Source organism: Acomys russatus, chromosome 17, assembly GCF_903995435.1.
Source record: "Acomys russatus chromosome 17, mAcoRus1.1, whole genome shotgun sequence".
NCBI classification, from domain to species: Eukaryota; Metazoa; Chordata; class Mammalia; order Rodentia; family Muridae; genus Acomys; species Acomys russatus.
Window position 1 is genome coordinate 1,858,205 of NC_067153.1, and position 13,018 is coordinate 1,871,222.

At 43.7% G+C, this 13,018-nt stretch overlaps 1 protein-coding gene across 2 annotated transcripts in view; it reads right to left on the reverse strand.

The window, feature by feature from the left end:
* The window catches only part of Nipal2 (NIPA like domain containing 2), a 95,518-nt gene that overhangs the window by 40,037 nt on the left and 42,463 nt on the right, over positions 1-13,018 (reverse strand). For both annotated transcript variants that reach the window (XM_051159466.1, XM_051159465.1), the window contains exon 4: positions 1,820-1,879. In XM_051159466.1, coding sequence (XP_051015423.1) covers positions 1,820-1,879 — 60 coding nt within the window. The remainder of the gene's footprint in view (positions 1-1,819; positions 1,880-13,018) is intronic.

The following is a 13,018-nucleotide window of genomic DNA, read 5'->3' on the forward strand; positions in this document are numbered from 1 at the left end:
GTTTCGTTGTGACAGTTGACAAATAAGAAAAATAATATAAAACCGAACTCTTTAGCTTTTAAAACCCAGGCATTGGTTGTTCTTATTTCTGATTTCCTATGATTTTTCCAAATGATTCTATAAACAACAACATATAAAAAGGATGTATAAAAATAATATGTTGGAAAAGATACAATCTCATATGAATGCATTTAGAAAAACGTTTTAGCCATGACAAATTTGACAATGTTGACTAAAGATTACACCAGAAGAATTAAACCAAAGAGGAAAGGAAAAAGCGAGGACACTTTCAAGATGCTATACTCCAGGGAAACTGGATCAGGGGTCGAGGGAGAAATGCTCAACATACCAAGACTAATGTCAAATTCAGGGCTCACATTAAAAAACAAAAACAAACCTCCCTGCAAGAGGGTAGGTGTTCTTTGTTTTAAATGCACAAAGTATCCGTTTCTATTATATATCAGCAGAAGTAAAGCAGGCTTTGTCAAGGAAAGAGACACGGACCTCTATAATTCTCATAAATAATGTTCCTAACAAAAGCAAAAAGGTACAATGAATACAAGAGAGCTTTGCTACATAATATAAATATTTATTATAAACAGTAAAGTCACTGTTAATTTCCATTGATAACTGTATTTCCAAAGAAAGAAACTTACTTTGGTTTTATTTGTAAATGCTTATTTATGAGTGGTATATGCCTATGTGGTGGTTGCATGGTGGGGGATCAAAGGTCAACATGTGCTTGTCTTCCTGTAGGCTCTCTCCTTTATTTTTCAGATTATAATATAATCACAAGATTTCTCTTATCCCTTTCCTTCCTCCAAACCCTTCCATATGCTCTTTCCTGCTTTCTTTCTAATTCATGGTCTCTCGGTCTCTCTCTCTGTCTCTATGTCTCTGTCTCTTCTTTAGCTCACAGCATTCCTTAGTGGCCCGTGGTGTTGAGGCCTTGTGGTGTTTCCTGCCTACTTTGGTGTGTCTACTGATGTCATCCTTGTTCAGCTCATGTTTGGGCAGTCGTGTCGGTGAGACTTCCTGGGTGCTGCTTCTGACGTTCACAGCAAACTCCCTGACCCTCTGGCTCTTAGATGGTTCTGTTTTCTTCCCCACAATGCTTCCTGAGCCTAGGTGTGGAATCCTTTATTTTTCAAGAGGGTACTTCACTGAACTTGGGGGTTTCTGATCAGCTAGACTGTTTGGTCAGGAAGCCCCCAGGAGCCACCTCTCTGTGTCCACAGCCTCCACAGTACCAAGGTTACAGTGACATACCACCAAGTCAGGATTCCTATGAATTTTGGGGATCCAAATCCAGGTCCCTATGCTTGCACAGAAAACAGTACCGACTGAGCCATCTTCCTAGAAGCTCGAAATAAAAATTTAAAGAGAAAATTTCTATTTTAGCTCTAGAAGGTGTTAAATATGATAGGTACTCACTTGGTAGAACTAATGCTTGTGTCTTTTACTTTTAGGCAGTATAAATAGAATAATATAGCAAATATAAACTTTCAAGTAGAATAGTCTAATAGGTAACACAGGTGCTTTCCCTGAACCTTATTATGCTCATATCATGACATTAGCAACAACAATATTGCAAAATAACAATATTGCAAAATTACTCTAGGCAATACCACCAGCAGCAGGCATGCTGCAAATGGAAGCTCTGTGTGAGAAGAGGCAGTGGCTTCCATACAAAATGCTCATCCCTAAATGAGATTTGCATCTATCTCATTAATTTTTCTGTTCAGAATGTAATTTTATAGGTAGCATGTATTTATTGATCAAGAGGTGCTATAATTACATGAATTAAATGGCTACTCACCTAGTAAATCCGAGGCTCTCAAGTTTTCTTTTAGAAATATAACAGAAATTATGGCACTACCTACAAAGAAAATTGCCATTAGTAACAGTTCCAATATAAAAAAAACATGTATTATTCAGTGCAATTTGAAAGAAATTACAGATTTTTATGTCTTTGCCTCACTCCCTGTGTCCTAAGTAGAGACACTTGGCAGTTATGGCTGTAAAAACGACTTTATTCCATGATGAAAGAAGGCGCACAGAAACTGACCACGGAAAATGAACCTGGGGTAGTGCTTGGTATCCAGGGAGGGCTTCCTAAGTTTACTTAGTGAATGTGTGGGAAAGAAGGGAGGGATGGGAGAAGGAAGAACGGGGTTGGAAGGACAGGAGGGAAAAGGAGAGAATAAAGTAGAAGGCAGAAAGTACAGGAAACGATAGAAAGCAAGGAAAAGCTGGGAGGAAGGTAAAGAAAGCCGAGAATGATTTAAAATCTATACATTTAAAATATATCCCATAGGTCTGCTCATCAACTCCCAGCATCCCCTCCAATGCCTCCAGGCCCAGGGCTCCTCCTGGCTCGTCCTCCTTCATCAGGCACACCCAGCAGGCTGCTGGACCCAAGTCTGCACTGCACTCTGCCCTCCTCATCACCTGTGACTGTCGCAGCAGCTCAGGCTTATGCCGACTAGCACCTGCTTTCGCGTCTCACTTCTCCCGCTTTCTCCACACCACCACCAGAGGAGTATGTCTAAACTACGAAGCTCATGTAAATTTGCAGCTTTAAATGTCTAATGGTTTCTTGTTGTTTGCAGGGCAAAGACCCGAGCTGCTGACCGAGGCCTTCGATGACAGCTATGATTTCTCCCCTGCCACACGCCTCACACTTGCCCTCCGTTTCTCTTCTATCCTGTGCTCATCCTTTCTAAAATACAGAGTAATCCCAGATCCACCATGTGCTTCTATGTTAAGGACTTTTATCTTGGGACAGAGTCTGTATGTAGGTTTTTTTGAGACTTGTTTTCTTGTCTTCATCCTTTTATCCTGTGTTATGTCTTATTCTTCCAAGAATGACTCATATTGCTGGGCTCTCACTGCTGAGCCATGGTCTGCTGCTGTGGCCTCAGGGTCAAGGAGCAATTTGACATATGAGTTGTTCCTTCTGTAGGCTCATTCCTTAATGAATTCAGGCATTGGAGAACTCAAAATAGCAATCATAAAAGAAAGATACATAGTGCAATATGGATTTTAATATTTAGCTGAGTTTTTAGGTCCTGTTATCCAGAGGAAACTGTAAGACACTGTGTCCTCCAGAGAAACAGTGGACACAGCAGTTTGCTATGTCATTAATTCTTCACAGAGATCATTTAATGTCTGTGTAATGACCCTTGATGTGGATGCCACAGTGACATTTGAATATGACTATGCCTGGCATTCTGGTGACTTATTTAAAACAAAATAACAATTTTATATCCAAGGTTTTCACTTTAAATCAGTTGGATGTTCATATGATTCCATCCCCCAGACTCTCTCATTTGCATTAATCTTTTCTCTTGTATAATCTTCCTGGGAAGGTTATGTATTTGAATGGAAGTTTTGCAGAGAATAAACCAGGTGGGAGAAATGTTTACCAAATCTATTTTCAACTGGGCAGTTTGGTTCTAAAACATTAAAGAAAGATTTTCTATAAACAAATATGAATATTAAATATAAAATCAAGTCTATTCAATTAAGAATTGAGTTTAATGCAGGTATAAAAATGTATTTAAAATTTCTGTGCTAAGATAGAAATAGCTCAAGAAAACCACCAGCTTACTGTGTTCAGAACCTTAGAAAGGCATGAAGACCAGCACCTTTACAAACTATCACCGGTTTCTTACAAAACTGGACAAATAAAGATTTCAACTGGAAAAGGATAGATGACTAGTAAAAAAAAAAAAAAAAAAAAAAAAAGGGTACTGTATAGCCGTGCTAGCACACACCAGTGCATCTTATTACAGCATTCCCCGGCGATGGAGGTTTCACAGCCAAGCAACTCCGCTCCCAAAGCATGAGGGAATGTAGCACAGCAGGGACACCTAGCTAGCCCTACTCGTCACACAGGTGACACGAAGTTACAGTGGCTCATGCATGTGCCCTCTGATCTACTCTTCTGACAACACTGGTGTTCCAGCTAAGTGCATTTCCTCCCCAGCCCAAGGTTCTTACTGTAGTACACACTGCTTGCCTGGAGGTCAGAAAGGACAGATTTCCTTTTCCTTTGTTGCTAAGCCACAGCTTCATAAATAATCTAACTTTAATATGGAAGTGGGGGGAAATGTCATGTGGGAAATCATTTCATTGCTTCAAGCCAAAAGGATATGACTGCAATAAAGACTTAAAATATACGGCATGCACTGAGCTGTAGCAACTGCCACAAAAGTTATCAGTTTTGTGAAACAAATATACCCCTCTTCCTCTTTAAAAGAATTTAGAACTCCAAAGCACTTCTAAACTTATCCATTTATCCAGCGGTATCTTTTCTGTTTTAAGGGAACGTGAAAATTTTCTATCAAGGTGGTGTATATGTGTGCGTGTGCGCATGCACGTACACACACTATGCTTGCTTGTGCATATAGAGACCAGAGGAGCTGACGTTGGGTGCCTTCCTCTATGATTCCCCACCATATTATTTAAAATGTTCACCTTATTTTAAATTATGTGTGTGATTTTATGTGGCTATGTGCACATGAGTGCAGACGCCTGCAGAGCTCACAGGTGCCAGATCCCTTGAAGCTACAGTTACAGGTTATTGTTAGCTGGCTGGTGTGGGTGCTGGGAAACCACTCAGGTCCTCTGCTCTTCACTGCTGAGCCAGGCGGTAAGCCCTCCACTCTAGCTTTTGGGGCACAGTCTAACTGAACCTGGAGCTTGTCATTTTAACTAGACCAGCGGTCAGTGAGCCCCTGGGATCTGCTGGTGCGGGGAAACGGATGTGCACCACCACACCCACTGCCTTGCTTCTAGTGGGTGCTAGGGATCTGACCATCTCCTCAGCCCATCTACCAAGTCTTTACACAGAATAAGATATTTATTTAGTAAAGTAATAAAATAATATGCTACTGTGATGTGCTTACTTGCATATGCAATATGGGAGAAATATGAGCTGTCCTGAGCAGACTGGCAGTGTCTGGGCAGCAGCTAATGGCATGACTGCAGAGTAGGATTTATTTAAATGAGCAAAAATAGGCTGAGGTATTCCATATATCTCTAACCAGAGGCCTGCCCAGCTCAACTGCTTCTAGTTGATGTTTTACCAATAACCATTGCCTAATGAACAACTAGCTTAGGGCCAAATTTACTGCCAGAGTAAAATTTAATAATCAAAATGTGAAAGATTATAGAGATCATAGTTTTTAAAAAGCGTCTACACAGCATATCTGCAGGTCTGTGCCAGGCGTAACTAAACTACAGTTACGACCGAGGCCTTCCTTCAGCATGCATGCCTAGGGTTGGAGGCTTGCTTGGCCAGAGGCTCATGGCTTCTTTGCTACTTGACCCTCCAAGACAGAGAATGTTTATAGAGGCTGCTGATTAATTACTAGGTACCTTGCCAGGAAAAAAAAAGGGGGTGCAAGGAAAACCAGGAGAAAAGCATATGTTTTCTAGGCACCCAGTAGTTCAGAGACTAACGATGCCTCTCATTCAGACATGGGATCTCCCAAGCAAAACTCAGTGGGAAATATTTACAGAACCGGTCACTTCTTTCCTCCCAGCCAATCAGAGGACCATCTTATCATGGGGCCGGTGTGTAATGCTTGCTGTCTTCAGCTCCTCATTTCATTGTCCTTAAAGGAATTCTCAGTTAGAAAGTGTGAGGCTGGCTCATGAACTTGCTGTGGAGTAAGGGATATTGGAATTAGCCTAAAAGACTTCCCTGCTCTTTGGTTGTTCAAAATGTCACTGAGGGTGAAAACTAGAAGTCCCCTTGGGGAACTCTGGGCTACAAGGCTGCAGAGGACAGCAGGGCACTGGGCTGAGAGGGTGGAATTGGGTTCTAGCTTGGCTTCTGTCAAGCTGTGGAAGAGCACAGGAGCTAACTTGGTATCTGCACTTCCTAGGCTGGGTAGAGGAAGTGCCCCGTGGTTCCCAGTGACCCCACTCCATTTGCATATGCAATTGCCCTGTGATTTAAGAGCACACAAATGAAGCCAGCCCTGGTGTGATTTTTAAAAGTAGCTTCACAAATATGAAGGAAAACCGGGATACAGGCTGTTTTCTGTGATAACTGGGTTCTGTGGGTGAAGGCATGACTGAAAGTCCAAGGACAGACACACTATTCTTTCCTTATTAACAGATGGCTCAGGAGTATTCGCCAGTTGCAAAGGAAACTCACGCTTACTGTTTAGTAGTAAGTAATTGGCCACAAATACGAAAAGTAGGGAAAAGTCCACTTCCACCAGTCATAGCAGAAGAAAGGCAAGACAGAGTGGGTGCTAAGGCGAGGTGAAGCAGTGCCACTTCCCACACGAGGCTCGGACTGACTGGAAGCACCTGACATGACTACATCGGACTGACCGGAAGTGGCTGATTCGTCACCCTTCTACATCGTGACTGGCTGGAAACCGATAGACTCTGTGTAGAAAATGACCTCATAATCATCTTGTGAACACTGAACTGCTTAGATTCTCTGACCTGTATCTGGGAATCTGTCTTAAGGTAGTAAAACAAACAAACAAACAAAACAACAACAACAAAAAAAACCCCAAAAAACTGTAAAGAGTCCCAACCTATCATTACAAAATTACTTTTCCATAGCAGAAAACCAGAACAGTCTAAGGATTCGGCAGTAGTGGACAGCCAATAAAAATTAGGATGGAGAATTACAGTGATAAGAGAATTATTAATGTTGTAATATTTTAAAAATAAAAGGTATTCTTATGTATGATATAAAATATAGCTAATAATTGTGACTATTCTTTTTTTATAAAATTTGTTTCATAATATTTTAAAAATTATGTATGTGCATGTGTGTATGCATGTGTCTGCCTGTAGGTATGTGCACAGGGGTGTAGGTGCCCTGGGATAGCAGAGGTACTGGGTGCCTTTGGAGCTGGAGTTACAGGTAAGGGTTGTGAGGTGCCTGGTGTGGGTGTTGGGAACTGAACATGGGCCCTCTCCAAGAGCAGTATGTGGTTTTAAGTTGAGTCATTTCTCCAGGCCAATGATGACTATTCTGTGGAGAACTCTACATGGAATAATTACTCCCAGGAGATAGCCACTGCTGTACTTCATAAATGAAGGCTGAGCTCATACAGGGTTACACAGAGACTCCAGAGACAGGCACGGGATCACAATAGCCGTGGTATTTACTTATTTTTAAGTCAAAATTAATATACCATGTGCACAAAGTTTCCATTAGCTAGGAGGAATATATTTTAGTGTTCTTTTGCATAATGTAGTGGTCACAGTTAATATTATATATTGCATTATTTTAAATGGTTAAATATTTCTTAAATGTTCTTAACAAAATATATTGGTAAGCTGACAGATATTTGACTTGATCATTCTATAAAACATCACATTTTACTTTTAAAGATATACAATTATTGTTCTTTAATTAAAATGTAATTATTAAAAATTAACTTTAAGAGAAAATATACCAAAACTCTGTTTTTTTGTTTGTTTGTTTTTGTTTTTATAGGTGCTATGGTGGGGCAAAAGCCTTGATTAAGGATATTATCCATAAGAAGAAAAGACATAAAATCTTCTAATAATGCAAAATAGTGCATCTAAGTGCAGTTTATGGATTTGCTTAGTCTTGAAATTCCAATGCTCTTTGGTCAGGCCAACTCTCAGCAACAATTACAATGTAACACTTGTCCCTGAGTCACATGCTTTCTTTAACCATTAACTCAGGTTAGCAATAAGAATGAAGATTCATTCTGCTCAAAGTTGATATGAGACAATCAACCAATACACACACAGGGGGCAGAGAGAGGGGGGGAGAGGGAAAGGGGGGAAGAGGGAGAGGGAGGGAGGGAGGGAGGGAGAGAGAGAAAGAAGAAGAAGGAGGAGGAGGAAGAGGAGGAGGAAGAGGAAGATTGGGATTGAGAGAGAGAGAGAGAGAGAGAGAGAGAGAGAGAGAGAGATGGAGGAGGAGGGGGAGAGGAGAGAGGATGGAGAGGGAGAGAGAGAGAGAGAGAGAGAGAGAGAGAGAGAAAGAGATTGAGAGATTGATTCCTAACAAAAGCAGATGCAGGCCAAGCATATTTTTGGTGGCTTCAGGCAAATGTTAGATGCTGAAGAGCCAGTCTCAGCAGTATGTACACACACTGGTGTTGGAATTCCTGATTTACAGAGAAATCGACCTCGAGGTTCACCTGTGTTCTCCCCTTCTCTGAACTCACTCATTATGTGAGGCTCAGTGTAAGCCTGGCTATTATTATGGAAGACTATTTAGTGTAATGTGGTCAAGAGCTATGTTCTAAGATTCATAAAAAGTCAGGATGGTAGTAAGGTAAGGGTGACGAAGAGAGGAACTGGGGAAGGAAGGAAGATGGGAAGGAGGGAGGGAGACAGAGTAACAGGTGTATAAAGTTTGACTTGGGTTTATTTCATTAATAAACCCAAACCTTCATTAATAGTTAACCTCAAGGACAGATTTTAACACATTAGTTTAGAAATTTGTGTTTTTATAGTAACAGATGGCTCAGTGGTGAGAAGTACTCACTGCCCTTGCAGAGGCCCTGGGTTCAGTTCCCAGCACCCACATTGGCTTGCAGTGGTCTGTAATTCCTGTGATGAGACTTGGCCTATTTTCTGGCCTCCAGGTTCCTTTGTGGTAAACAGACATACATGCAGGCAAACACTCATATACATGAAATAAAAATAAAGTTTAAAAAATAAAAAGGAGTCAAATGATTATTCCATTTTAAATGTATAACACTATGGTATTCGAAGCTTAAATTTGTAGCTTAAACTGTTTTACCCCAAAATCATGTGTGTTTTTTTTAAACTAAAAGTTTAGCAGTAAGAAACTTAAAAAACAAAACAAACAAACAAACAAACAAAAAAACCTACTCAAATGTGCATGGCAGGGCTAATTTTTAATGATTTTGGTCAGGTTTGCTTATTTTTTCCCCATTTTTAACCCTTTATTTTCACTTACATTTTAGAGGTGCCTAGAGAACCAAGGCCTCCTCTGTGGTAGGCAATTACTCTGCCCCAACCTATATCCACTATTTTAAAAAGATAAACTTAACCTAAAATTCACACACACTCACACGCACATGCACACTCTTAATCACTTTATAAATAAATCCTACTACCTGTGCGGCTAGGGAGGTAATATCTAAAGGTGAAAAAACACTGGCTGTGGTTGGGCTGTAGTGATGGTGGTGGGTGAGCTGTGGTGACCATGGGCCCAGGCTGTGGTGATGGTGGTGGGTGAGCTGTGGTGGTGGTGGGTGAGTTGTGGTGATGATAGGCCCAGGCTATGGTGATGGTGGTGGGTAAGCTGTAGTGGCCATGGGCTTAGGCTGTGGTGATGGTGGTGGATGAGCTGTGGCGACCATGGGCCCAGGCTGTGGTGATGGTGGTGGGTGAGCTGTGGTCGTGGTGGGTGAGCTGTGGTGACCATGGGCCCAGGCTGTGGTGATGGTGGTGGGTGAGCTGTGGTCGTGGTGGGTGAGCTGTGGTGACCATGGGCCCAGGCTGTGGTGATGGTGGTGGGTGAGCTGTGGTGATGATAGGCCCAGGCTATGGTGATGGTGGTGGGTGAGCTGTGGTGATGATGGGCCCAGGCTATGGTGATGGTGGTGGGTGAGCTGTGGTGATGATGGGCCCAGGCTGTGGTGATGGTGGTGGGTGAGCTGTGGTGATGATAGGCCCAGGCTATGGGATGGTGGTGGGTGAGCTGTGGTGATGATGGGCCCAGGCTATGGTGATGGTGGTGGGTGAGCTGTGGTGATGATGGGCCCAGGCTATGGTGATGGTGGTGGGTGAGCTGTGGTGATGATGGGCCCAGGCTATGGTGATGGTGGTGGGTGAGCTGTGGTGATGATGGGCCCAGGCTATGGTGATGGTGGTGGGTGAGCTGTGGTGATGATGGGCCCAGGCTATGGTGATGGTGGTGGGTGAGCTGTGGTGATGATGGGCCCAGGCTATGGTGATGGTGGTGGGTGAGCTGTGGTGATGATGGGCCCAGGCTATGGTGATGGTGGTGGGTGAGCTGTGGTGATGATGGGCCCAGGCTATGGTGATGGGTGGGTGAGCTGTGGTGATGATGGGCCCAGGCTGTGGAGATGGTGGTGGGTGAGCTGTGGTGATGATGGGCCCAGGCTATGGTGATGGTGGTGGGTGAGCTGTGGTGGCCATGGGCCCAGGCTATGGTGATGGTGGTGGGTGAGCTGTGGTGACCATGGGCCCAGGCTGTGGAGATGGTGGCTGGGTAAGGGGGTGGGTTGTCTATGATGAGGAGCAGTAGTGGCCATGAGAAACTACACAGATCCACGGAATAGTCCAGCCATGATTCAACCTCGCTAACTGCAAGTCCTACACTACCAAACTGGATTTTTAAAGAATAGTTTGTGTGACATGGTCTAATTTTTAAACACAGGGAATTCAATTTATGTCCTTTAAAAGCACTGTTTGAGCCAAACAACATGAAACACCAGTCAGTTCTAGTAACAGGCACCAGTGAAGGAAAATTCTGACCTAGTCTACAAGTGAGAATTTCATCAATTTTACTTCACATTCAACTTATTGTTTTAACATCTATGATAGTAGGAAATCTGTATGTTGATACTAACAGAAAGCAGAAAGCAAAAGCAACAATAAAACTTCCTTTGTTGAAGATATCTCAAACTCCATGCATGAAAAGAACACATTTACATAATAATGCTACAAACAGAACCTAACAAGTCAATGTCTGGTGTGTGGTTTCTGGCCACTATGTGGTGGCTTTATTGCACTGCTAGAAAGCAAACCACCAAAACACTTCCCTGTCAGCCACAATCAGGCTTCACTCCCGTGGACACAGTGAGCATGCTCGCAGGCTCAGGCAGCGCTAACCATGTTGAGGCATGGCTCTAGACTCACCATTCCTCACTAGTTGTAGGATGTTTAGAAAGAAAAAATGTCAATTGCAATGTATTCTGGGGAGTCAGGATTTGAAGCTTTGAGGATATGACAGATTGAAAAATGATTTCTTATACAGAGAAAAGTTGTCCTACCATCTATCCTGGCAAGGATCAAAGTGTCAAGAAACTCATTTTGAGGAAAATAGTCCTATTTTATTTATTGAGGATAACAAAGACATAACAACTGTTCAATGGTAATTTGCACAATTCCAGATGAGGACATTTACCTGGATTAAGAACAGTAATCCTTTCTTTCCTACATTTTTCTTGGCATGCATTAATAATTTGACCTGAAAAGTCTCCCCTCGCCAAAAAAATAGAAAGGTAAAAATACCACCACTGACAGTATTAATTCTGTATTATAAATTTAATAGCCTATTACTTCATCACCAGCAATTTGTCTAGAAATACTTTGTGGCATTCTCAAAAAAGTAAAGATGGGTGGAAAACATGTTTCAAATAAAGCTTTAGAATTCAGCAATGCTTTCTGCATGAGAGTATGATTAGACATAAAATTAAAATGTCAGAGCTTTAGTCCACACGGTTTATATAAGCTGGGTTTTGGACAAATGTGCTGAAGAAAAAAAATGCAAGCCATGCGGAAAAGTCATATTTTCTGCATATTTCAAGCACTAACCCCATATCCACGTGAAATGTTGTCACAGGCATCCATCACGGATATCTTCGGGCAGCAATGAGTTGCTCACATCAGCAATAGGCTTGATTCCCCAGAGGACGGGGACTCTGTGGCATCAGGGTTTCTGTAGGACTGCACCTCACTCGCTCACTGCGCTGCCTCCCAGTTGTTTCTAATAAAGGCCTTGGAGACCAAACTTTCTGCTTGACTGACTTCTCTGGAATTCCGAAAGACCCCAGTAGGGCTACAGGCTGCGCCCTGACAGCCCTCTAATGGACTGCAGACACAGTTCAGTCAGGGCTTCCTAACAGCTCCAAAGAAACACACAGAACAAAAAGAGATCCCACGTCACAGGTCATGGGTTCTGCTGGGTTCCAACAGCAGCTCCTTAGGGCATCACAGATGGGAACAGGCACTGGCCTGACTCTCACTACGCCCTCAGTATATTAGTTCCCACCTTGATCCTAATCAGCTGGGCAACAAGGTGACTTGGTTTTAATTTCTGAGGAAGTTATTCTGGGCCAATTGAGAGCTTGCTGCTACTAACTGCTTTGTTCAATACAAAATTCCAAGTATTTGATTTCATATGAGTACCTCCCAATTCCGTCTGTCTCTTACTTCTTTCTATTTACCTTAGCCATAGTTAAGAATGGTGTTAAGTTTATGTGTCTCACACAGCACCTGGTGTGGTGGATACTTAGTCAGTATACAGTTCCTACCTTTAACTGTGCATCTTGCAAAGCACCATCAATATTTAATTTGTTAAAATATCTCCCCCTTGGGCTTCAACTCAGTGTACTCATAAGCATGGACCTGAAAAGTACATTGGTGCTTCCAACTCACTGCCTGTCTGCAGCCTGGGGTCAGCCTCCTCCCACACCCCCCTGCCCACTGCCTGTCTGCAGCCTGGGGTCAGCCTCCTCCCACAGCCCCCTGCCCACTGCCTGTCTGCAGCCTGGGGTCAGCCTCCTCCCACACCCCCCTGCCCACTGCCTGTCTGCAGCCTGGGGTCAGCCTCCTCCCACCCCCCCTGCCCACTGCCTGTCTGCAGCCTGGGGTCAGCCTCCTCCCACACCCCCCTGCCCACTACCTGTCTGCAGCCTGGGGTCAGTCTCCTCCCACAGTGCCCTGCCCATTGCCTGTCTGCAGCCTGGGGTCAGCCTCCTCCCACCACCCCCTGCTCACTACCTGTCTGCAGCCTGGGGTCAGCCTCCTCCCACACCCCCCTGCCCACTGCCTGTCTGCAGCCTGGGGTCAGCCTCCTCCCACAGCGCCCCGCCCACTACCTGTCTGCAGCCTGGGGTCAGCCTCCTCCCACAGCTCCCCGCCCACTGCCTGTCTGCAGCCTGGGGTCAGCCTCCTCCCACACCCCCCTGCCCACTACCTGTCTGCAGCCTGGGGTCAGCCTCCTCCCACAGCGCCCCGCCCACTACCTGTCTGCAGCCTGGGGTCAGCCTCCTCC